At 36.0% G+C, this 27,437-nt stretch overlaps 1 protein-coding gene across 3 annotated transcripts in view; it reads left to right on the forward strand.

The window, feature by feature from the left end:
* Pxn (Peroxidasin) overlaps positions 1–27,437 on the forward strand; it is a 247,354-nt gene that overhangs the window by 194,589 nt on the left and 25,328 nt on the right. For 2 of the 3 annotated variants that reach the window (XM_090371255.1, XM_090371256.1), the window contains 5 exons: positions 677–940; positions 6,545–6,778; positions 9,912–11,005; positions 15,900–16,089; positions 22,864–22,981. In XM_090371255.1, the coding sequence (XP_090227381.1) occupies positions 677–940; positions 6,545–6,778; positions 9,912–11,005; positions 15,900–16,089; positions 22,864–22,981 (1,900 nt within the window). Of the gene's footprint in view, positions 1–676; positions 941–6,544; positions 6,779–9,911; positions 11,006–15,899; positions 16,090–22,863; positions 23,005–27,437 lie in introns of all 3 variants that reach the window. The other variant, XM_090371257.1, reaches the window with a different exon arrangement.

The raw sequence follows: 27,437 nt of genomic DNA on the forward strand, positions 1-27,437 counted from the left end.
TTTCACAATGTGTACACCTTTTGAAAGCATTAGCTGCAGTGGAGATGAGACACCTCAGTAAGCTTTATACTTTTGTTTCTTTCAAATGGCATAGGTAAAATAACATCCATCTCATTCTCTGATTTAATTCTTAGTTTATATCTTACATTATGGTGGGATAAAAACATGTGGTTCATTAATTATCAACATTTACATATATAATGAATGAATGTATTCATTCACTGAACTGGCTATCTTGGTAGGTGTCCTTCTACTGCCAAACTCACTGAATTCATCTTTTGATATAGATATTTTGCTATGTCAAAGGTCATAATATCAAACAAATTTACGACAGGTGACCATATTCTTCAAAATGCAAGTAAATTTCTCATCAAGATATTATCCCATTGCAATTTCTCATTACCCCTTCTATTATCGTATCCTTTCTAAAGTAAGAGAAAAATCCTTTTACATTATTTTGAAACCTGCCTAATTAATTATTAGCGTATGTATAATGACTTGTACACTGATTAATTAATATACATTGTACATTAATTATTCTCTTTCTTTGTCTTCAAACTGCAATCCATCTTTATTCTCTTAAAAAAAGGTCACTTAAATTACTTATTTACATTTCATAGACTCCTGTAACAAGGTAACTGTGATAACCAGCTAACTGTTATTTTCTCTGTAATAGATGATTCATCTGGAGAGCATCCCGGTGACCGTTATGTAATAACAGCCTTAGAAGAAGCTAAACAGGAAGTTGACAAAGCTATTAATCACACTTTGCAGCACCTGTTTAATAGATCTCACCAACATTCACCTTATGAACTAGTTCAAGCATTTAGATTTCCTTCCCACGAAGCAAGGGACTTAGCCAGATCTGCAGAAATATATGAAAGAGCACTGCAGATAGTATGGAAGCACGTGGAGTTAGGAGAAAAATTTAATTTGACTGGTAGGTATTATTTTTATTCCTTTAAACACTGTTTGTTGTTACTATATGGAAAATGTTTTTCAGCACTCTAATTTATCCACAAAAATAGTCTAATACCTTGAAAGAGAAAATTAGCATTGCAATAATTTTTGTCTGTATAACGCTTAATGCTGGATTATGTGGTATACAGTGGAACTTCCATAATTTGAACATTCATAACTTGAATATTTCATAACTCAAAGTGAATTCACTCTATGGGGAAAAAAACCCTATCTTTTTCATGCTATTTTTCTTAAATAACTCAAATTTTCTTTAATTTGAAGGAGAAAACATTCCCAAGTGAATACATGGGCTGTGTTAGGATAACTAAGCATAAGAACAGGTACATATATACTTGTGTACACCTATGTTAGGAGCATAGTAAATAAATTTTATGAATTAAGTGTTGGTCAAGTCATCAAATGCAGACATTGTGGGAATACCAGAGATGTGGTGTCACTCAGATATAAGGGATACAGAAAGGACATAGTGTATAGTGTTGCTTCCTCAACTCTGCAGTCATAGCTTTTTGCGATGCAGTACAACTCTATAAAGGTGAGTTATTGTGTGTTTTGCATAGTGTGGTGTTGTGTTATGTTGGTCTGTTGTTAATCCGGCATCTTAGCCATTGGGCCCTGGGAAACTAAGAACCCAACATCGCCCATCCAGTACGACAAGAAGATGGGTCGGGAGCAGTAAGATTGTGAGTTTCTGGCAGGGTGAACCCTTGATCACAGAAAGCTTGCCAGAGAGAGAGCACAAAAAAAAAAAAAAAAAAAAAAATTGAAATTTTTATTGGAAATGAGCATGGGGATGATAGTTTGAGCTTGGAAAGGAGAAAAGAAAGAGAATGGATGTTAGGAAGGCTTTCCACTAGAAAATACAAGAATAGAGAATAGAAGAGGCACCCCTGTGAAGGCAAATCACCCTCCACAGGGAGGGTGATTTGCCTTCACAGGGGGGGGATCTGTTTCTTACGAATACGCAAACATACACATACTCATCAATCACATGCCATTCTCACCAAAATGCACACAATACACCTTTTTTTTATTATTATTTTTTGTGCTGTGTATGTGTACATATATAAATATGTACACATACACAGGAACACACATAATGAGGACATACTGTAGCATTTACACATCCTTCTGCCCAATATTCACCACGCACCCTAATACAGACAGCCACAGCATCCTAAATACCAATGAGATTTTTTATTATTTATTTAATTTTTTAACAGTCCACATCTTAATCACTTGGCCATTGCATAGTGTACACACATAGCTGAATAAATCATACCACAAATACACATCCTAGCCTGTATAATAGGGTTTTTTTTTGTTTTTTTTTTTTCATTATTATTCTGGGTTTTTTTTTTGTTTTTTTTTTTTAAGATATATTCAGGGGGTGCACATGAATTTATTAACATTTAGGGGACATTCTCTTGCACTTCATCTTTCATTACAGCACCCTGAGAACAATGCGGTCACTTTTTTTTCCCCCAAGCTAAGGCCACTCACTTTCAGTGGACACACAGGTTCACACAGAATGGTGGGGCTCCAGCCTGTGCAGGACCATTCACATATGAGATTCACAGGTGTGTGTGCTTGCCCAGCAGTTAATCTGGCAGTTAAGTTGCCATCCCCACTGGAGAAGAAGACCATGGCTACATATATTTTTTTAGGCAGGGTGGCAGTAAGGGTATCCTATTACACATGAGGGACATGAGCCTTTTAGGTTGCCACACAGTCTTGTACTCATAATCTCACATCAGTCACACACACACATGCTCACACAGTTACAGACCCATATACAAATATTAGAGTCAGGCAAATAGCATAGTATTTTAAAACCTTGTAACACATGCTAATTTAACACTCACGCAAGCACACACACACACCACAAAGGCCCCCCTCCCGTAGGTCAAGGCTGGGAAAGATCATTTTGGTTGGATTATGGTATTCAACTTTACTGAGGCAATGTTATACCAATCCCATGGGGATTGGTATAACATTGGCTTAGGTTCTAGCTGCATGTTTGGAATATAGTTTGGATGTATTTGGTAAGGGTTACACAGTATTTTAAAGTCATGTTCTTTAATAAAAAATGTTTGTGATCTCTGTTAATGGGGTGGGGGCAATCCTTTAAATTAGTAGATTCTGGGGGGATGTCATAGATTGGGCACTTATATAGTAAGTATTGCCAATCCTCAAGAGAACCAGAAGTCTAGTGTGGGTCTTAACTAAGCTAAGCTGGAGGAACTTGACCTTAAAAGATCAATGTCCTATCATAATAAAGATCATAAATAGCCATGGGGAAAGCCAGAGAGGTGGTTTTGGAGAAACCAAAGTCGCATTTGGTAGGAATCTCCTAGTCAACTCAACCTTGTTGGACTGCTCCCAGTCTTTCTGCCAGTGTTGGGTTAACTCCATAGTAATTCTTTTCTTTTCCCTTATCATATCATTGGCTAGGTCTAGCATAATACCCAGGTACTGGTGAGTATGGTTTTTCTTAGTTTGTGGTATAGTCCTTGGTGTACTATTTCTAAATCCAGTGGGAGCATACCTGCCAAAACTTTCAGGGTGGCAAGATCTGGTTGTGGCCATTAAGATGGATCTTTGGATACTACCCAATCTTCTTTTATTTCTGTCTATTGTTATCCTATGAAGCCAGATACCAGCTCCATAGGAAATAACAGGGATCCTGATCCTGGATTCTAAAGCAGCATAGTTTTTAACTTTTTTGGCTGAATGTTCAATATGATATGGGGGAGCAAAAGACAGCTTGCTATCAAAGATGATGCCAATATATTTTAGTTCTCAGACCATTCCTATAGAAGTGCCATTAATTTTTATAAGTTGTGCTTTTCTAAGGGTATGTTTTAGGAGGACAGTTTTGGTTTTATCCGATTGTGATTTTTAATTTATGGACTTCTGTCCAATCCCGCAGATTTAGCAAAGCAGTGTTAGCCAGATTTTCCAATTCCCTACAATTGTTTGCCCTCACTATGATGACCAGATCATTAGCAAAGGTATCTGCTGGATTTAACCTCATATTCAGGAACTCATCCAGAACTGTGGTCCAAAAGAATGGATCCAGTATACAGAGCTCTGGGGACAGCCTTTTGTAATTATTATTCTTTTTTTCTTGGAACTTGGTTCTGATATGCTTTAATATTCTCGAAGCAGCTGCAGATGATTTTTTAGAGTTCATGGGCACATTGGCCTGGCATAGCCTTCTGAGAATGCTGGACCACCACAAAGGTGTCAAAAGCACCAGCAAAATCTACAGAAATGACTAGCAGATATTTTTCTTCTGTGTTGTTGACTGCATTTAGCAGTTACTACATTGCATCCTCAGTTGAATGGCTTGGCTTGAAGTCAAACTATTTAGCTGACTACAGAGCTGCTCTCTGTTAGTAGTCTACTAGCCAATATAAGGTCATTCTCTCCATGATCTTGCCAAAAGAGCTATAGGCTGGTAAAAGAGCTATAGGCTGGTAAGATCTGGGCTTGATAGCTGGCTTATTGGGTTCTTGAGGATAAGTCTGAGTATTGTCTGCTTCCATTGGGTTGGGAAACTCCCCCTGGGCCAAGACTGTTATTGTATAAGTGAAATAGTTGGTTCAGGAAGGGCCACAGCAAATTTTTTGACAGTTTCCACCTCCAATAGATCAAGTCCAGGACATTTGCCATTTTTGGTGTGGTGGTAACTCTGTTTGTTGTTTCAGATTTCTTGTTCAGGGGTAAGAGCAAGATCTTCTATAGGGAATAATTCATTAAGAATATTGTGTATGGTGTTCCAGGTATGGGTGTGTGTAGTTAATACAGATGATTATGAAAGGAGCAACAGACTAGAGATAATTTTAAACTTATGGAAAATGTAATTTTCACAGCAATAGAAGGATTACTATGAGCAGAATTCAGTATAACTTGATTCTGTCATATTGAACAGTCATTAAAGAATTAGGGTTTGACAAAGTATGTACATGTTGGGTACCTTGAGTACTGATAGAAGACCACTAGAAATGGTAATTTAATTGTGCTCCATTTCTGAAATAATATTCTGTTGATGATCAAGTATTTTTGAGCACATCATAACAGATGAGGTATGCATTCATCACCATACCCTGTAAATAGCAGGTGATAGAAACACCCTGTTTTTCCACAATAAAAAAAAAAAGTTAATGATTGTGAAATTTCCAGTTGTGGAAATGTGATGGCTGTAATCATTTGGAAATACAAGAGAATTTTGCTCATATACTTTATGGATCTAGTCACAACAGGCACTGTAGTGACATGATGAAGTGCTGACATGTTTATGCATAGCCATTAAACAAAACATCTGTGACTTCTCCAGGAAAGTATTCTGCTACTGCATCGCCACACTCTGCAGAGTTTCAAGTGAGAGATATAGGAGTAGCTCATATATATCCCAGATCTGGCACCTAGTTATTTTAAACTTTTTCTGATACTGAAACATGTTAGACACCATGGGTTTCAAAGTGATGATGATGTAGAAAGAGTATTGAAATAATAGCTGAGTGAAAAGGAAATTTACTTCTCTGAATAAGGAATTGTCAAACTTTTCCCACATGATGGATGATGGTTTCTTTGTGGAAACTGTCACAAAATATGAGGCCATGTTGAGATAGCAGTGCAGTTACCTTGCATTGTTCATATTATGGATTGTAATAATAAACTCCAACTGCATTAGGTGGTAGATGACTTTCATCAACTGGTGAAATACCACCACTTTGCTTATTGGAGGCTTGAAGTGGTGAAACCCATGTTTAGTCTCTAGAGCAAAGTTTCTGGCATCTCCCCCCCCCCATACTTCTCCTTCAACCCATGCATGGTACTAAGTACTATAGGTTTTGATACCTTTTGTGTTTGGAGTTTTCATAAAAAAAAAAAAAAAAAAAAACTCATCTACTCACTCTCACTCTCTCTCTCAAAACTTATTTATCAATTTAAAAAAAACTCCTTTATTCTTGAGTAAAAGAAAAAAAGTATTTTTTAAATATTTTCCTTACAAATTTCTACTATGCAAACTAACTTTATAAGGTTCTAGAATAAAGTTTTACTAAAATTATTTTGGTAATATAAATAGAAAAAGTCATAGTAGCCAGCTTTATGTAAAGAACTTTTTAAAATATAATATAAATGTGGTGTAATCCTTAGAAACTATTTGATAGATGGTTTTTAAATATTAGGCTGTATTAAGCAGCTCAGAGAAAAGACGAGAAAGAGATGGGAGAAAAAACAAAGGTGAGAGATGAGAGCAAAGATAAAGTGAGTGATTTGAGAATAATAAACTACTAGGCAGGAAGTGGAAAAAAGCCACATTCTGTCTGTTATATATGTACTTTTATCATAATCATATTAGCATAAGTTTTTTTAATTTATTTAATTAGTATTAGTATTTTTAAGCATAATGACTGCCAAAATTAGTATTAAACACTAATACACGTTTGATTTGATAATTCATTCATATTTTGATTTAATTTCTTTTCATAGATTTAAATAGATGTAGACAGTGTGTAATTTGTTGAATATATTCAGAAGGATTTCTGCATTTCAGATTTTTCATACAATGACCTTCTTTCTCCAAGTCACCTGGAATTATTGGCCAATTTATCAGGATGTTTGGTTCATCGCCCACATTCAGAGTGTTCTGATATGTGTTTCCATCGCAAGTATCGAACATATGATGGGTCTTGCAATAATTTTCAGAATCCAACCTGGGGTGCATCATTAACACCATTTGTTCGGTTGCTTCCTCCTGTCTATGAAAATGGAATAAATACACCTGTAGGTATGTTCTACTTAACTTTTTTATTCCGTGAATTTGCAGTAATACTTGCTACTATAATAAATATCTGCTATAATATAGAGTTTGAAAATGAAACTGCAGTATAAGGGAAGGATATGATATAAGAGGTATGCTTGAGTTGGAATATTTGCATAGTATCTGAATTAGCAAGCTGCATTATAGGGTGTCCCAGAAAAATAGTGCTATACTTTGACATAGTACCATAGTAAAATGTGATGCTTAATTTCTCTTCAGAGAAATTGAGCATCACATTTTTAATTTTGCTGTATTTGATAACTTACAAGCAAATCAAAACTAAATTTTTGTGCCCCTGATTAGCATTAGCATTAGTAGAGGCATCTGATGCAAGAAAGCAAGCTTATGCAGCATCAGCCAAAAAAAAAAAAACCCACTTCCATTTCACCCCTCTGTTCGTTCAAAATACCTGTCCAGCTGAGCCTTAAACTTATTTAGGCTATCAACCTCCACCACAAGGGATGGGAGTCTGTTCCACCAACCAACCACCCGCTGGCTAAAGGCAAATTTCCGCACGTCTATCCTACATCTGTCTTTCCTCAATTTGAATTTATGCCCTCTCAGGTGATTTTTCTGAGCTAGAGGAAGAATCCCATCAGCATTGAGCATGCTTAAACCATTCAAGGCTTTATACACCTCTATCAGATCACCTCGCTGGTGCCTAGTCTCCAGACACTGTAATTTGCAAAACTTAAGCCTTTCTTCGTAAGAGCACCCCTTTGTTCCATTCACTAATCTTGTTGCCCTTCTCTGTACTCGTTCCAGCAACTCTACATCCTTCTTGAAATGAGGCCTCCAGACCTGTATACAGTACTCTAGGTGTGGCCTGACCATTGCCTTATACAATGGAATAATCACCTCCTTATCCCTGCTGGAAAAATTCCTGTATATCATTGACAATACTCCATGAGCTACCCTTGCAGCCCGTCTGCACTGCTCAGAGAACTTCATATCTGCCTGCACAACCACCCCCAAGTCCCTTTCATTCTCTACCACTGTCAGTGTAGTACCACAGAGTTGATACGTTGCTCTGGGGTTGCTGTTTCCCATGTGTAGTACTTTACATTTGTCAATGTTAAACTTCATTTGCCACCTCTCAGCCCATCTGCTCAACCTTTCCAGATCCTGTTGCAGCAGCATAGTGTCAGTAGTGTCCTTGACAACCCTGCCAACCTTTGTATCATCTGCAAACTTGGACATTAAGTTGATATACCATCATCAATATCATTTATAAATACAGAAAACAATAATGGACCCAACACTGAGCCCTGAGGGACTCCACTAATAACATTAGTCCACGATGAGCAGTGTCCATTGATTACCACTCTCTGTCTTCTCCCCCTCAACCACCCCTTTATCCATAGCAGCAATTTGCCTCCAATGTCACACTGCTCCAATTTGTGTAGCAGTCTTCCATGTGCAACAGTATCAAAAGCCTTTCTAAGATCCAAGTATATAATATCAAAGTTATTCCCTGCATCCAGTTCTTTTGTGACTGCATCATAGTATCCAATCAAGTTGGTCAGGCAAGACTTCCCCTTAACAAAACCATGCTGTGTCTGAGCTATAACTGAAGTCTTGTCTAAATGATCCTGCAGTGCTTCTTTAACCAGTGCCTCCATTAATTTTCCTGGAACAGAAGTTAAGCTCATTATAGGATACCTATAGCTGTAATTTTGTATTTATGCCCTTGGCTCTATTATACCTGGGCCAAGTGCTCAGTGCTCCACCCTCCTTTTTCTGACACTACTACAGGCAATATTAATATAATGAATAATGATCCTGTTGGCTCACTGGTAGAAAAAAAAATCTTACTACCCTAATAGTATAGATTTGATTGATCTGAGCATTAATATACTAATGGGTAAGGTTAAAGGCAAGAAATGATCAAACATCATAACATAAGATAATTGTTTAATTCAGAAAACCAAAACATTAATATATACTATGATCTCTTCCCCTCCCAACAGCAATGCAAATCATCATGCCTATTGGCATTGAGTCATACATATGTCTGATATTCTTTTGTGATATATCCCTCTGTGCCTGTGGTAACTGGTCCCTTAATAGTTTGGACTATTAAAGTTAAGTCATGTCTCTAAGTTGCAGTCCCATCTTCTCATAGCTATGTTAATAGGAGACAAGGAAGTATCTCAGTATGTCAGAGAAACTGGCTGACAATATTAGAAGTATGGGGAGCAAATGGATTAAAAGGATGTGTCTATTGGAGAAATGACAAAATAACTAGCTCTTAAGTGCAATGCCACATAATTTTGACCTGGAAAGTTACCTTACTTTGAATAAAAACCATTGGTGAATAGTTATCATAAAGGTTCAGAATGATACATTTCACTGTGTAGAGGTAAAATATTTAATTAATGGCTTCTTGTAATGAAATTAAAAATGTATATTAATAAATTGAATTCTCCTTTTCCCCCAGCAGATCCTCAAACTCTTACAAACATCCTCCCCAGAGTTTGCAAGTCCATTAGAATTACTGAAAAATAGCTGGCTTTACGCATTACAGCAGATCCTCAGACTCTTACAACCCCCCCCCCCCAAACAAAATTTCTGAGTATGTTACTATTAATTGTATTTTGTTTGCTTTGTACTCTTTTTTTTATTGTTCTGTAACATACCAAGAATTGAAGTACCTTATCAGGTACCTTCATTTTAAATTGTGTCTGTATGAGTGCTGGGAGAAGAAGGATGAGTCTTCTGAAGCTAGTTAAAATTTTAACTATTTCTGAAAGAAAATTGTCAGGTGGTCTGTCAGCTTTTTGTCATCATCATCATTCTGGTCATACAGGACTCTGAACATATTTGTTGCCTACTGTTTTGTATCATTTCTTGGTACATCTAATTTATGTTTGTTTAAATTAAAGTTTAAACTAAAAAAAAAAAAAAATCTAAATTGCTTAAAAATATTACAACTTCCAGTGTTTGGAGCATATGCTTGACATATAACTTATTGACAACAACTACATCCTTCCTTGTGATTCCACATTATTATTTTAATGCATTTATCAAGTTTTTCTAAGTTCTTTGTAGTTTAAGTTTTATCAACAAGTTTATCATGGTATTTGTTTTACTATTTTAGGTTGGTCGCAATCATACTCATATAGTGGATTTACTAAGCCAAGTGCTCGTTTGGTATCATCACATGTCATCTCTACAGATGCTGTTTCACAGGATTCTGAATATTCCCACATGTTAATGCAGTGGGGTCAGTTTCTGGATCATGATTTGGATTTTTCAATGCCTTCCGTTAGCCATGAAAGCTTTGTTGATGGAGTAGATTGTAGAACATCTTGTGAATATGCTTCCCCTTGTTTTCCCATTGAAGTTCCACCAGAGGATAAAAGAATTAGAAGATACCGTTGCATGGAATTTACAAGATCCAGTTCAATCTGTGGATCTGGACTGACATCAGTATTTTTTAACCAAGTGATGCCTAGGGAACAAGTTAATCAGTTAACATCATTTATTGATGCTTCTAATGTCTATGGAAGTACAGAGCAGGTTGCTCTTCACCTCAGAGCTCTATCGCCCAATTATGGACTTCTCCGCTCTGGAGTGTTAATGGAAACAGGAAAGCCTTTACTGCCATTTAATGATGGTCAGCCAATAGACTGTAAAAGGGACCATTCTGAAAGTAGTATTGATTGTTTCTTGGCTGGAGATATAAGAGCCAATGAGCAACTAGGACTTCTTGCTATGCACACACTTTGGATGAGAGAGCATAATAGGATTGCAGCAGAGCTTAGAAAAATTAATCCTCATTGGGATGGTGACATGCTCTATCATGAAGCTAGAAAAATTGTAGGTGCTATGATGCAGCATATTACTTATTATCATTGGTTGCCTAAAATCCTAGGACCTAAGGGAATAGAAATTCTTGGTCCTTATACTGGTTATGATCCTTCTGTTAACCCTTCTGTGTCAAATGTTTTTGCCACTGCTGCTCTCAGATTTGGCCATACATTGATAAATCCAGAGCTGTTACGTCTAAATGCAACATTCCAGCCAATAAGACATGGTAATATTCCTCTCAGGAAAGCATTTTTTTCACCTTTTCGTCTTCTTGAAGAGGGAGGTATTGATCCCCTGATGAGAGGTCTCTTTTATGGTGCTGCCAAAGTGAGACAGCCAGACCAGCTTTTAAACTCTGAGCTCACAGAACACCTCTTCAAGGTCAGTGATATTAAAAAAAACACTTAATAAAGCCATATTTCTCTTGTTTATAAATATTTATATAATATATATTATATTGCCAAAAGTAACTGGATAGTTGCATGTTTCAAAGAACCTTTTTTTTTTTTTGATACAGCATTTAATAACTGTTAGCCCATTTTTGGCCTTAATTATACACTGTATCCTTCTCAGTAGATTCCAAACCAATTCTTTGATAACTAGAAGGCAATATTTTGGTCCCTTCCTCTTTCAGCACAGTAGTTAATCAGCTCATCATTGTGAGTGTTGTTGGATTGGCCCAAAGCTTGACATTCCAGTTCATCTGAAATGATGTTCAATAGTGTTAGGGTCGGGGCTCTGGGTAAGCCCATAAAGATTTTGCACCTCTTCAAACCAAGTCACTGCAAGTTGTGTGGTATGTCCTGGCTACATTGTCATACTGAAACAAAATAGGGGGGTGCTACCACAGCATAGGAAGAGCAGACTCGTCAGTGCACTGCATGGCAATCATTGTTTCAGGAATGAAGACCAATGTGCTGAGTGAAAACCAGAAAGCACCCCAGACTGTGACAGAACATCTGCCAAACTTCATAGTGAGGACAAAAAACTTGGATAATTAATGTTCTGTGAGCATCTGCTATAGATGCAAACATGACCATCAGATTGCATTTAAATAATGTTCTGTGAGCATCTGCCAGAGATGCAAATATGGCCATCAGATTGCAAACCATGTTTATTATTATTATTATTATTATTATTATTGTTGCTCTTATATTATTTCTCCCTGATTGGGGGGCGCCTCCGTAGCCAGGTGGGAAGGAGCAGCAGTACGTACCACACGCTTCTTGATTAGACCGGGGTTCGAGCCCGTCACCACCAAATATGGAGGATGCGGAAAGGTCAGGGAATGACCACCGCATATTCCGGAGCAATATGGCCTTAGTTGCTAATGCTCCTAAAAAAAAAAAACCAAACCAAACCAAAACCTGATTGGGGGATTCCACTCCATGACAGGTACTGCTACCAAGTACACAGGGTGGTTGTAATGTCTGGTGTTACTGTTGGTCGAGGAAATCTCTGACTATTCTATAGGTGCTCAGGATTGCGACTTTCTGAAGTTCCTTGTAGGTGTTCTCTGGGAGATCTATTGCTGCTAGGCTGCTATGTAAAGTCTTTGGCACCATACCGGTGGTTGACACGATGATCGGGATGGTCAATACTTCTTGCATATGCCACATCTCCTTGACTTCATGACTCGGGTTCATGTACTTCCTAATTTTTTCTTCATGGGTTTTCTGGACATTGCTAGTGTTGGGCACCGCTATGTCAATTAGATAAGTAGCCTTTTCCATCTTGTCCACAAGGGTTATGTCTGGTCTGTTGTGGGGGATGGTCTTATCCGTTATTATGGTGCGGTCCCAGTACAGCTTGTGGGTTCGGGTCTCTAGTACTGCCTAGGGTTCGTACTTGTATTATGGTACACTTTCTTTGGTCAACTGGTATTCCCTCGCTAGCTTCTGATGTATTATCCTGGCTACCTGGTCATGTCTATGAGTGTATTCAGTCTGGGTGATCACCTTGCAACCTGCGGTGATGTGTTGGATCATTTCTAAGGCCAGATGGCATCGTCGCCATGTCATCTGACATTCCGGGCTCCTTTGCGATGTATTTTCTACAGTTTCTGGTGTTGATTACCTGGTCTTGGATGGCCAGCATGAATCCTTCAGTCTCGGGGAAGAGCGTCCCGCTTGTGAGCCATGCGTTGGAAGCAAATTATTATTATTATTATTAGCTATATGGTGCAAGGAAGCCTGAGGCTTATGCTGCACCAGCCAAAAAAAAAATAAAAAATTTCCCCAAGTTACCCTGAGAGAGAGAGAGAGAGAGAGAGAGAGAGAGAGAGAGAGAGAGAGAGAGAGAGAGAGAGAGTGAGGGGGGGGGCAGAGAAGTAGAAGGGAATCACCAAGAAAGAGAAGGATGATGATATCAGCTCAGGATCCTTGGTGTGCCAAGCCCAAACTCACCAGATGTGAGCCCATGGGATTTTTTTATTGCAGATATATTAATTTTGGTTGAATGAAGCTAATTAATTAATAACTAGCATAAAGACTCATAATATGCACAAGCTCCTGCAATTCTCCACATTAACGTCGGGAGACCAAAATATAGAATAAAGATCAAAATTAAAATTTAAAAACATTTCCATTAAAGGTGCACACCTTTTTCTCAAATCGGAAAAATTAAAAATCAGCTGAATTATTAAAATTCAGTTGATTTTTAATGATTCATTTCTCCACGACGCAGCTTTCCAATTTTCCAGGGACAAATTATGATAGATCTGTGTACCTATGAGTCAATGCTATGCATTGCGTGATGTGATGTTTGGTTTGTGCACCACAGTTCCTCCATGAAATCCAATACCATGCAGCTCCCTACTTATCATCCTTGTACTAACCAATGACTCCCATTAAACTCCTGGTTAACAGAATTTTTATAAAGATTGATGAGATCTACATACCACTTTCCTGAGGCATGCCCTCCAGTCTCTTTCTGTCAATTTTCTGCAGGCTGCCTAAATATTTATAGGCTGTAGTAATACCATGATATTTCCAGTTGGTAATTATGCTATCCACAGTTGATCTAGGATTTGCAGTTTTACAGATGATGATGATTCCCTGTTGGAAGTTGCTAGGCCAATTATTTCAACCAATCTACTACATTTTTTTGACTTTCTTACTTCTAGCATAAATGCAGTTACTTTTATACCTGTTCTCTTGATGCATGGCTGGGGGAAATGGTTAATTCTTTCTAAATCCCAGGGTTTCTGGATGTTTTTGAACAGTATTACATTGCATATATAGAGACCTGGTTGTTAAACATATTTTGGTTGGATAAAGCCTATTTTTAATGGGAGAAAACACTTAAAATTGCCACATTTCAGCAATAGTCAACCCCTCATGTTTATATACATTGAATCTTTGTAGATTTGATGTATGTAGGCATGTAGTTTTATTCTTAGCAACATTTTTTGCTAGAATACATTGGATGGATGGATTCTTTAGGGGAGAATCCTTACATTCAGGACCACAATTGTGCTCACTGTCAACCCATTCAATAGTTGCTTTGCTTGTTTCCAGACCAAAAAACCCAAAGTATGTAAATTTAAATTGTGAACACATGATAGATAATTAATATTCATACAGTTAAAACAGCCTCTGTTTTCATTTAGACATAAATATTTTGTTGTTATATTTTGATGAAGAGTGAAAATTGACTAAAAATTTCCTATAGATACTTAGAATTAATTCAGATATGACAAAAAGAATTTTGAACTCGGTAAACAGATTTAAAAAAAAAAGTAACTTTTTATTCCAAATTATGTTTAAATTTAAAATACAAAAATATGATAATAATCAATATCTTATTAGCTGTGCAGAGGGTACATTTCCATTAGCAAAGGAATTTGTATCGCAGAATAAGGGTGCAAAATTACAATAATAACATTAAACACAAGTTGCTAAATTTACATTTAAATGAATTCTTCTTCAGGTTCCATGTTCAATTTGAACGTTGGAGACCAATATTTTCCAGCCAACTCTGTCTCTTGCTTTGTGAAATAGTTCTTGTGTCGTAAGACCCCCCCTGTCCATTCTTTGATATTATTAAGCCACTTTTTTCTTGGTCTTCCTTTTACTCTTTTGCCTTTAATCTTCCCTTGCAGGATTAGTCTCTGCAGGTCATACTGTAGGCCTCTTATAATATGCCCGAGGTAGGCAGTCTTTCTCTTTGCAATTGTTAAATGAATTAAAAGCGAACTAAGTTGATACATTTAGCTATTTATTATGCATGAAATTTCAGACATGTAACATAAAAAATTCACTAGTTGACAGCTTGCTGATCAAACATTCTTATTTTCTATTTTGGAAGCTCATTTAGAGTCATTTCCATTAGCCAAGTTGCTTCCATAGCCGAATGGTGAGGAGTGGAAGTGCAGTAGCACATGCCTTTGCGTATTTAGCAGTCAGAGTTCAAGCCCCGACTGCTAAATACGGTCGATTTGCCAACCTGCACCTGACCAACATGGCAGATTATGGTCTATTTCCCTCAACATGGATCATTGAAGAGGTTTCCATCCTGCAAATTGATAATGATAATTGATAATGAAAATTGATAATGGCTGCAGTTTACCTTTACCATAAGCCAAGTGCAATCGTGAGGCACTTTTTTAAGAATGGATGAAACAAAAGGAGTATTTGATGACTGTGAAAACAGTGAAGATTAAGAACAACCTTTCAGAAGTGCTTTTGAAAAAGTTGAATATATCAAGCTCAGCTTAGTATTGGGTGCTTTTGGGATTTCCTACCAGTATTTTATAAGTTCCAATATAAAGGCTCTCTTCCCAACTATGATCCTGAAGTTTTGCATGTAGGTTGAGAAAAGTTTGTACTTTTTTGGCTTGAATTCTCTGGACTGACTGTCTCCAAGCTTAACTTAATTGTTATTTTTATATTTTTTAATATATTAATTTTATATAGTAGTTTCATATTAATGATTTTCCATTTTAATAACCTGAATAAGACATTCTCTCCCTCCCCCATGATAGTAGCTTTTCCATTTGTTACTTATTTGGAGAAGTCTGAGTTTGAATCCTGTCATAGACTGGAGGAACTTCAAAAGTCTTCTTCACTCAGGGCCTCCCATGAGTTATTTCCAGGTTTTTTAGTCTGCACAATATGCAGCTCACCTTGTGAACACACACACACACACTTTTACAAACATTATCATAATAGCACAATATGGTCTAAGTCACCAATGTGTCTAAAAATGTTTGAAGGGCAATTCCTATAATTAATGTTTGATATATATTTTTTATTTTATTTATTTTTTCATTCAGCCTGCACATTTAGTTGCACAAGATCTGGCATCGTTAAATGTTCAGAGAGGTAGAGATCATGCACTTCCTAGCTATAATGAATGGCGTTACTTTTGTAACCTGTCAGTGGCTGAAACATTTAGTGACTTCAGGAAGGAAATAAAAAGCTCAGTCTTGCGTGAAAAATTACAGGAACTGTATGGGCACCCAGGTGAGCTGTTTCTGTAAGCACCATCAGTATAACTTTTCTTCACTTTTCAACTGGAAGAATTTATTAGGGAAGAACCCTAATAAATTGGAAACCTCTAATTGTCTCTAAAATTTAAATTCACTTGCTATATAATTTTGCTAATGTATATTTTTAATGAGGTACTTCTTTTGAACATAATACTAGAACATAATGCTTGCTATAAATTTTAGGTGCCTCTGTAGCCAGGTGGGCAGGAGCAGCAGTGCATAGCACATGCTTCTTGATCAGACCGGGGTTTGAGCCCGTGACCACCAAATACAGAGGATGTGGAAAGGTCACGAAATGACCACTGCATATGCCCGGAGCAATATGGCATTAGTTGCTAATGCTCCTAAAAACCAAATAACAACAACTATAAATTTTATGTATTTTTTCCTTCCAAATAATGTAAACTACTGTTTCCTTGAAAATTTTATTATATACTTTACAGCCAAAAATTCAGCGGAGATACATGATGCCTTGGAATTCATACAGAATTACAAAAACTGAAACTTGCTACCTTAATTGCAATGCATTTTATTTTATGTAGCAGGTGAATTTAATTTGAAACTTTAGTTTTAAGATACCAGAATTTTTATTTTAAATAGAAATCCATTTTTTTCCCTTTAAATGATATTTGAAGGACAAAAAATGGAATAATTAAAACATTAAAGTTGTACAATCTGGAATTTAAGAATGTGTAATTAATTCCCATTGAAATTTAGGTTTAAACCAACTGTAATCCCTATAATCTATCTAAAGACATATGCATAATGTCCTCCATGACAGTATAGTGGTGGTTTGCTACTTGTCACTCATCTGGAGAAATGCAGGTTGGTCTATTAACATACACACTCTTAGATGGACATAATGCACAAATAGCATAATGTGATCTAATTTTTTATTTTTTATTTTTTTTAATAAGAACCCCAAACACAAGAGGTATTAGAACCTATTTTGTACTTAGTACCATACATGGTTGGAAGGTTGAGAAGATGAAAGATACTTGTTGACATTAGACTTGAATTTCTGTAGATTGTAATTTTCAAGAAATATTTGGGGGGGTTGTTCCTCAAAATGGAAGTTGAAGAGATAAATGAGGAAGAAGAATAGTTGGCTCTGAATTTGAAGTAGGACAATAAACAGATTTAACTGGTTGTGGCATGTGTTTGGACTGGTTTTGCAGTGAAAGGGGGGATTACAGACCAATTTAGAAAAAAGTGCCCATGGAAAACACATGCAGAAGAAATGGAACATGTATGAGACAGAGTGGAGAGACCTTGCAAGAGATGGGTCATTAATTAACCCAACTGCCATCTTTTGAACGGAGTCTAGAAACCTAAAAAAGGGTTATGCGGACACTTCCCCAGATGTAGGAATAATATTCCATGATAGGGTGGATTTGGCGCAATATGGCCTAATTTGCTGATGCACCTAAAAATCCACAACCATATATAGGCATCGTCCGCTTAGCACTCTTAATTCGGGCTGTAAAAATAGAGCACTAAGTGAATCAGTGTTAAGTGCGAGAGAGATTTATCCATAGAGTGTAATGTATATAATTTTAACTGGTTGGCATGACAACTGTTTCTGGCTGATTTTTATGGCATCATTTCACTTTTTAACAATATTAAATGTAGCAGAAACATATAATTTATGTAATAAAATATAGAGTACATGTTCAATAAAATAGAAGAAAGCTGGAAAGCTTACCTCAAAAAATTATGGAATCATATGTACACTATATTTACAATGAGCAGTTTTTAATGTTCATTTTCAAGTTGTTCAAAACCACCAGATATAGTATGAATTATTCTAGCACTCACTCTCTTTGAGACGAGAGAGAGAGAGAGAGAGAGAGAGAGAGAGAGAGAGAGAGAGAGAGGTTTAAACTACCTATATGGTAAGTTAAAATCATCACTCAGACATAAAATGCACAAACAGTACTTAAACCAAAACTTTTTATTTTTATGAGAACCCCAAAGACGAAACATATTAGAACCTGTAGTACTTATTACTGTGCAAGGGTTGAAGGTCGAGAAGATAAAATAAGTTGTTGACATTAGCATTAATTTTTGTAGATTGTAATTTTCACGAAATATATATGAAGGAAGGTTGTTCCAAAAAACGAAAGTTGGATGAATAAGGAAGGAGAAAAGTTGGTTCTGTGAGTTTGAAGTTGGATGGTAAAAGGATGTTGACTGGATGTGGCACATGTTCGGACTGGTTTGCAAGAGAGAGAGAGAGATAGAGAGAGAGAGTGGGAATTATAGAAAACAATTCAGAAGAACAGTGCCCATGAAAGTATCTATAGAATAGGCATGCAGCAGAAACAGAATGTTTATGAGACAGAGAATGAAGAGACTTTGTCAGAGATGAGTCCTTAATTAACATAATTGCCCTCTTTTCAATGGAATCTTGAAGCCTGAGAGAGGTTTTGGGGAATATTGTCCCCCCAGATGTTGGAACAATATTCCATGGTAGAACAGATTTGCAATTTGTACAGAGTGAACAGCTGTTTGAAGAAAAGTAACACTGAGAGTGAAAGAGAAGCCCAGATTTTTAGATGCAGAGGAAGCAATATTTGTAATGTGCTTATGCAGAGAGAGTGATTGATTGATTAGAAGTCAGAGTAATCCCCAATAGAGATATATGATCTTGCCTAGAAATCAGTATCATCGAAGACAAGCATAGGAGCAGAAGAATCCTTTTTGCAAGATATAAGACGGCTGAGTTTTAGAAGGATTGAAATTAATTATGTTATCTTTTCCCTGCTGGAGAATTACTTGGAGATCAGTATTTAAGAAATTGGTAGTGGATATTTGTGAAGTTGAAGCTGTTTGTGCATTGTCTTAAACTGGAAGACAATGTACTATCATCAGCAAAACTATGGATAGGATTTCTGGTCAACAGAAAAAGGATCATTAATATACAAGAGGAAAAGAGTGATGTGATTGAAAGAACTGAACCTTGTAGAACACCAGCATTAGTGGAGAAGTTAGACGACAGAGTGTCATCTACCCATTACCCATGGTGAGCAGTCAGAGAGAAAACTGGATATTCAATTACAAAAAACAGTATTGGCAAACCATAAGATAGAAGCTCATACAGCATTAACCAAAAAAAAAAAAAAAAAAACTTCCCATTTCACCCATCAATTTGCTCCAAAGTTTGTCCAGTTCTTCTTTGAATTCATTTAAGCTACTGGGGGCTAAAAGACCTTTATGCCAAACACAATCAAAAGCCTTTGAAATGTGAAGAGCAACTGCTTGAGAACTTTTCCATTAAATTTGACCATAGATGGGTAACATAACCAGAATATCACCAGCGGATCAACACTGACAGAATCCGTACTGGCGATCATTTGATTTCCAAAAAAGTAACTAATATTTCTTTATTATTTAAAGATCTGTTGTGATGGTTAGTAAATGCTTGATTATTGTCCTTCCAAAACAAATGGAAAAGGCCTGGGTTCTAATCCTGTGATGGGAGGGATTTTTTTATGGGGGTTATTTTGTATACTTTAAGGTTATTTTTCTATACTTTGAGCAAGTTAGTCCATTTCAGAAGAGAGAGAGAGAGAGAGAGGTGAATGGTTTTTAACCTCTGGGGAACTATGGATTTTCATCCAGAAAACAGGCAGACAGACTAAAGAATACAGATTCAATGTATTCAAATGTGACCCCAATCCACAAAGGAGGATCAAAGGGAGACAGGTAATTACAGACCTGTTAGTTTAACTTCTGTTCCAGGGAAATTAATGGAGGCAGTATTTAACATGAAGTTTAACATGAAGTCTAGACAAGACTTCAGTTATAGCTCGGACACAGCATGGGTTTGTTAAGGGGAAGTCTTGTCTGACTAATTTGATTGGATACTATGATGTAGTCACAAAGGAACTGGATCAAAGAACTTTGATATCATATATTTGGATCTTAGAAAAGCCTTTGATACTGTTGCACGTGAAAGACTGCTGCACGAATTGGAGCAGTGTGGCATTGGAGGCAAATTGCTGCTATGGATAAAGGGATGGTTGAGTGGGAGAAGACAGAGTGGTAATCAATGGACACTGCTCTTCGTGGACTAACATTATTAGTGTAGTCCCTCAGAGTTTAGTGTTGGGTCCATTGTTGTTTTCTGTATTTATAAATCATATTGATGATGGTATATCAGGCTTAATGTCCAAGTTTGCAAATGATACAAAGATTGGCAGGGTTGTTAATGACACTAATGAACTAGCTGCAACAGGAACTAGAAAAGTTGAGCAGATGGGCTGAGAAGTGGCAAATGAAGTTTAACATTGACAAATGTAAAGTACTACATATGGGAAGCAGTAATCTCAGAGTAACATATCAACTCTGTGGTACCACACTGACAGTAGTAGAGAATGAAAAGGACCTGGGGGTAATTGTGCAGGCAGATATGAAGTTTTCTGAGCAGTGCAGATGGTCTGCAAGAGTAGCTCATAGTGTCTTGTCAATGATATACAGCAATTTTTCTACCAGAGATAAGGAGGTGATTATCCCCTTGTATAAGGCAATGGTCAGACCACACCTTGAGTACTGTATACAGGTCTGGAGGCCTCGTTTTAAGAAGGATGTCAAGCTGTTGGAATGAATACAGAGAAGGGTAACAAGATTTGAATGGAACAAAGGGTTGCTCTTACGAAGAAAGGCTTAACTTTTTCAAATTACAGTGTCTAGGAACCTGCAAGGTGATCCAATTGAGGTGTATAAAGCCTTGAATGGTTTGAGCATCCTCAGTGCTGATGGGATTCTTCCTCTTACTCAGAATAATCGCCTGAGAGGGCATAAATTCAAATTGAAGAAAGACAGTTGTAGGATAGATGTGCGGAAGTTTGCCTTTAGCTAGCGGGTGGTTGGTAGCTGGAACAAACTTCTATCTGTCGTTGTAGAAGTTGATAGCTTAAATAGATTCAAGGCAGAACTTAACAAACATTTGGAGCCAGTGGATGGGTGAAATAAGGGAGGGGGGGGGTTTGGCTGATGCTATATAAGCTTGCTTTCTTGGATCATGTGCCTTTGCTAATGCTATTATGATATACTGGCTCTTCATGGCCTTAGCTGCTTTGGTGCTTGAAGCATGCTAATAAAAGTAAAAAATCCCTAAAATAACTATTCCCAAATTACTCATGGGTTTGAAGACCCTTTAACTCTTGAACTGGATATGTGATCAACATGATTTATTGTCCACTTGAAAGAAATTTATTTTATGAATTTCGATAATGTTTTTTTTTTTTTTTTTTGCTCTAATTCAAATTCTTGATAGCTGAACTTTTGCCTGTGAACTGTGTAGATTGTGAAGAACAAATTTTGTTTTGCATTTTTTTTTTCATTCTGCTAGTATGTACAGTGATTCAGAATTGTCATAAATTCTATATTGTATTCCTTGAAACAAATTATTTCAAATAAAGAATCAGAAATTTTCTTAGAAGTTTTTATAAGAACAGTGTAGTTTTTAAGAAAAATGATGTTATAGTTTTATGATGTCACTTGTGGTCAGAGAAATGGAGATAATCCACTTCTCTGAACCCCGTCACCACCAAATACGGAGGATGCGGAAAGGTCAAGGGAATGACCACCGCATATTCCCGGAGCAATATGGCCTTAGTTGCTAATGCTCCTAAAAACCAAATAACAAACAAACAAACAAACTTCTCTGAACGAGTTACATTCATAAAAATATATGCAATAATTTTCTGCAAGGAAAGGCAAAGTCATCCACCAGGATATTTAATATAACTAAAATTATATGGCTTAGCTTAGTTAATATACAAATTTGTATATATGGAAAAGCATTCAGAAATATGATGTCCACCTATATGTTAATTAGCAGTGTTTTATCTTTTAAATCAGGCATGACGTAGTCAAGCGGTCAGAGGAGAGAGAGAGAGAGAGAGAGAGAGCGAGCGAGGGCGCACAGTAGCCCACGCTCTTTGAGTGGGCTATGGTTCAAGCCCATGACTGCTAAATACAATTAACAGTTGTATTCATGATTTATTGTCAACTCCTCTGACCTGGTTGGCCATACTAGAGTATGAACAAGAATTTTTTTTTTTTTTTTTTTTTTTAAATAGATAGTAGACTAGCCTTTTGATGATGCCATTTGTTTGAAAGTAATCAGTAGTTAGGTACTTGTTGGTATAGGAATATGCTCTATTGAGAGATGCAAAATTTGAATATGGTGAATGCAAGTTGTACAACAAAAAAAAAAAAAAAAAGACAGACATGGCAGGAGGACTTTGGTTGAGAAGCACATAGATTCTCAAATGGTATAACTAATAGACACAAGTGGTCATTGCAATATTTAGTCAGTCTTGTGTGACATAAGCTTTGGGAAAAACAGAAATATGCTATAAGCCAATGAACTGCGACCGACTATAAAGAACTACAATTACTATGATCATTGTAGTATTTGTTGCAGTTTAAAATCGTTTGTTGGCTGAAAAAACATAAATGGACAGGATAGCCTAATTTCTTTTCCATGAAAATCTTCCTGTTTTGCACTGGGAACTAAGGACATCCATAGGCTGGGTTTATCCATGTTTTCCCAAAATACCCTGCTTGCAATAGTGCAGAACTTGGAACCTATGAATAAAAAAAGCACTCCTGTAATTTTGATTGATATTGCTAAATGTGCAATTATCAATAACAATCAAAATTGTTATTGATAGTTGCTAATAGAATTAAAAGCTATTTTACCTCCTTTTTAACTTGCAGCTGTTTATTCCTGTAGATAATGTGGATGTTTGGGTTGGAGGTGTAAGTGAGGATCCAGTAGATGGAGCAAAAGTTGGACCAACTTTTCAGTGCATCCTTATTGATCAATTCAGAAGAGTTAGAAGTGGTGACAGGTAATTCTCAACTTGTTTTAGAGGTATTCTCCTTTATACACTTTTAGGGGTATGAATGAAAGTTTAAAATTACACCTGTATCTGTGGGATTCCTATAGGTAGATTTGTTTATGCCATTTTTTTGTTTTGGAGATGATGTCAAGAAAAGGTAATGATCAGTTTACTTCTGACTCCATTTTAAATTTGATCTTTTGGTAAAAATTGTTGGGGTATTGAAGACCATCTGTGGTCCCATATGACCAGAATGCTACCAACATACTGAATTCATAACTTAGTTTGATGTTTTCTGCCATTCAAAAATGCTGTTCTAAATGATCCTATGAAAGTTTTAGCAAACAGAGGTGACAGAGTTATCCATGCTAACCAAAAGAATTCTAATCTGGACTTTCAACTTAGTTGCTAGGAACCAATTACTGTTTAAACCACAGAGGAAGCAAAAGCTGTTTTTCAACAATCCCTCAAATCTCAGTTCCACTGTATAAGTTACAGCAGACCCATCTCAATCAAGGATATACAGTATTAGACTTTATTGATCTTTAGGTGAGAGAATTCTATTTCAGATTTTTTTAAATTTCTTTTACATCCAAGAACTGCAGGGAACTGCAGGCATTCTCTTCACATGGAACCTTGAGCTGATAGTATTCAAAGCTTCTTTCAAGATCTCAATAAGTTCACCAAAAGTTCAAATTTAAAGAATGTAAAGCCGTCGCCATGTTTTCTCATTGTCCTGATCTTCAAAACAGAAAATGGCATAATCAAATCTGTTAACAAGGAAGCCCATAGATATAGGAGTGATATAAAACCTACATCAATCATTTTATTTTTATATTACTATTTTTCTTCAATCTTCTGACACCAGATATGTCATCAACCTGGCTGTCACTCAAAATTGAAGTAGCAATTAAATATCATTTCAAACAAGTGATATTTATTTTGAAATTTATTAAATGTCAACTGTGTAACTAATAAATGCTACATTTCACACTGCTGTTTTGTTTATCTTAAACTTAATGCTCCATTTCTATACGGAAAATTCAAGTATACCATTGGCAAAAACTGAAAAATTGTAATAGATAAAATATACTATAAAGAAGGTAACAGCTTATCTGGGAATATATTCTTTATTACAGAGCTAAAAATATAATTTGCATATCCTTCATGGCCAATTTACAAGTAGTTCTCCATTTCATTTAATTTATGTAACTATCCTCCAATACTATCATAAAACTGTCTGTTTTTATGCATGCAAAAATATGACTTAATTGTTTGCACAAATTATTATTTATTTCAGTATTTTTTACATCTTATCTCCACAGTACTAATTTGCATTGGTATTAGTATTAGCCATATGGTGCAAGGAAGCCCTAGGCTATGCTGCACTGGTTAAAAAAATTATAATAAATAAAATAAACTATATTTCATTCCCTATCATCTATCCAGTTGACTTTGAATCTGCTCAAATTTCCAACCTCATGTGGTTGGAAACTTGAGCATATTCAAAGGAAATTCAATTGTACTGCAGTCACAGCATGGATTTGTTATAGGACGATCTTGTCTAACTTTACTTACTTAACAAGTACAGGCAGTGGTGAGCTGTGAATATTTTAACAGTGGGCTCACACTTTTGCCGACTTTTTGATGTGAAACATCCTTTGGGAGGGGTACCTATCAAGTAAATCTGATCAGTCATGGAAATTATGCCATCTGCAGCGTCTTGCCAGAGGCACTTCCCATGCTCACACCACTAGTCTGTGCAGAGCACTCACTAGTAGTATGATTAGAGCTCGTGACGCATTTTTCGTGACCAGTACGATATCTCGAGTTTTAACTTTTTAGAATTTTTGAATAGTATGATGTCACAATCATGCTTCCTGCAGTTACTACTGCAGTAAGTATGACTGCAAGTATTTGCCATATGACTGCAACAATATAAGTATGTTTCATATGACTGCAACAATACAAAGATTTGTCAACAATCTGTTTTCACCTTGCATTTTTGTTACATTCCATTGTTAGGTGCCCTGAACAGCTGCATATGTCGTTTCAAACTAAAAGATCGGGTACCTCAATTGATGCTGTTTTTCAGAGACATTTATATACATTGCAGTATCAAGTATATGTCTCTTACTTTAGTTATCATAAATTCATTGTATCTTGTCATCCAGAAATTACAGAAATTTGTGAATGATCAATAAAATATTTACAATACAAAAGCTTTTTTATTTCATAATAAATATATACAAATCAAAATATCTAAAACAAAAGGATGTTTCACATAAAACCATCTACCGCGCATGCATGGAAGATATGTGACTTTTTTATTCTTTTTTTTTTTACAACTAGAGAAATATAATGGATACATTTTTTTATGATAAAATTTTAATATTGCAAATAAAAAAATAACATGAAAATATTTCACATATCACAAATAACAAACTATCACAAAACATTCTAGAATATAAAAACAAATATTACATAAAAAAAACAAACTGTTCTAGAAAAGGTACACAAAAATCGCAGATTACATGAAAAAAATTATTACACAAATATTCAAGAAAAATTTATTCTAAAATTTCCATATAGAATTTACTTTATTAATATTTGTTGTCGATCTGCTTTGCTCAATAACTGAGCGATGATTATGGAAGAAACATTTGACATTAACAACCGGATCAAATTGAAGCAGTGGTTTTCCATATACAAATTAGATGTATGGTCATCATATCTGCAACATGTTTAATTGTCAAAGACGTTATTTTTATTGTTACAATATTACTCATTACAATGAAAGCTCGCTCATTTTCGGCACTGATAATCGCAATGGTTTCAAGGATATTTCTGGCTTTTTTAATTGAAAAGGGAATTTCACTCGATTTTAACGATAAACTGTCTTTGACAAATCATTAATTTTTATTCCATATTTTATTAGAAAACTTATAATTTTTTATTCATTTTCATGCCATGGAAATGAAGGTCCTTCCATATGTTTAAAATTTTTTTCAATTCCTCATCCTCAATGATATCATTTATTTTCTTTATTTAATTTAAAATTACTCTGTTGCATTAATAAATGATCCTTTAAGGATAAAACAATGCATTAATAACTTGTTATGAGGTAATTTTTTAACTGTATTCTTACTTTCGATTCCTTCAAATTCTCTCGGCTTCGACATGCTCTCAACTTTAGCTTCATAATGTCCAGAATTTTTCAAATTAGCAATAGCATTGATAGTTCGAATAATTAATATATATGCTTTCTATAGTGATGCTGCAACTTTGTAAAGTTTCTGGAAGGTAAGAGAGCTCCTGCAGGTGTCGATCATTAGTGCTAAATCGTTAAGCAATTTCAGATTTAAGTCGGTTTAATAATCCAGAATATTTAACTTCTGATTCAAAGCGGGATAATTCCTCCAAACTGCAATTGTCATCCTCAAGCTACAAGCTGCCCATCTGGGCCCGAACACATGACCGACTTTTATAATTTCCACTTCAAGTTCTTTAGCAATCATCCTCAATCAATCGTGCTGGTTTTTTCGAGATTGGTAATATAATGCATACAGTTTTTTTTTTTTTTTTTTTTAATTATTGCCTGGGTGCCGTTATGTTTTGGAACATGCATGCCTAAAGAGTTTCACTTCAAAACTACGATAGTAGTGTGAAAGGCATCATTTCATCTGTATCTCATATTGTGCTCATCCTTCATAGTGAAGGCCTCGATGCAGTTTCAAAATCTGCCAACATTTCATCTTTGGAAAGTTTATTTAATATCTTAGTTGCTCTTACCCCTCCCCCACCCCTTTGACGTCGCTATAGTCACTAGTTCTTTGAATACTGTCGGAATTACTCGGATATTCAGCTACTGTGACCATGTAAACTTAGACAAGAGAAATTTACTGAAATGCACTCACTTCTCCGAAAAACAAATGACTGCTTTCAGGAGAAGGGGGAAACCACAACACAGGTTGATCAGAGGCTATTATCCGTGTCAGGAATACGCCTTAATCTTCTGATTGGGCATGGAAAGCATATTGACTAGTGCGACTTATCAGTAGGTGGGTGCATTGTTTTATGGGCACTACTAAAATTATGGAACAGTAATCCCTTTAACCCTTAATTCGCCCTTTATAATTGCCTAAAGGCCAGAGGTGAGAAGAGTATGTACAAAGTTAAATCTCTCTTAATCTGTTTGTTATATGGAAATTTTCTTCATTCTACGGAAACTATTTTAAATTTAATTACCAAGAGGAATAAAAAAAATTCACTATAAAGAAGTTTGTTAAACAGGCCAGACTGTAATTAATCAAGATGAAGCAATTTTAAAATACATAACTGGTCCATTGCGCCATTAAAATGCTGGGGATGGGGCCCTGCTCACCCCACCGTAGTTCTGGCTCTGTATGTGCAATAATTGAATTCAGGATTTCATTTGTAAAATAAATGATCATTTCAACAATGG

This window comes from Mastigoproctus giganteus, chromosome 4 (assembly GCF_048544385.1).
Source record: "Mastigoproctus giganteus isolate SK-2022 chromosome 4, ASM4854438v1, whole genome shotgun sequence".
NCBI classification, from domain to species: domain Eukaryota; kingdom Metazoa; phylum Arthropoda; class Arachnida; order Uropygi; family Thelyphonidae; genus Mastigoproctus; species Mastigoproctus giganteus.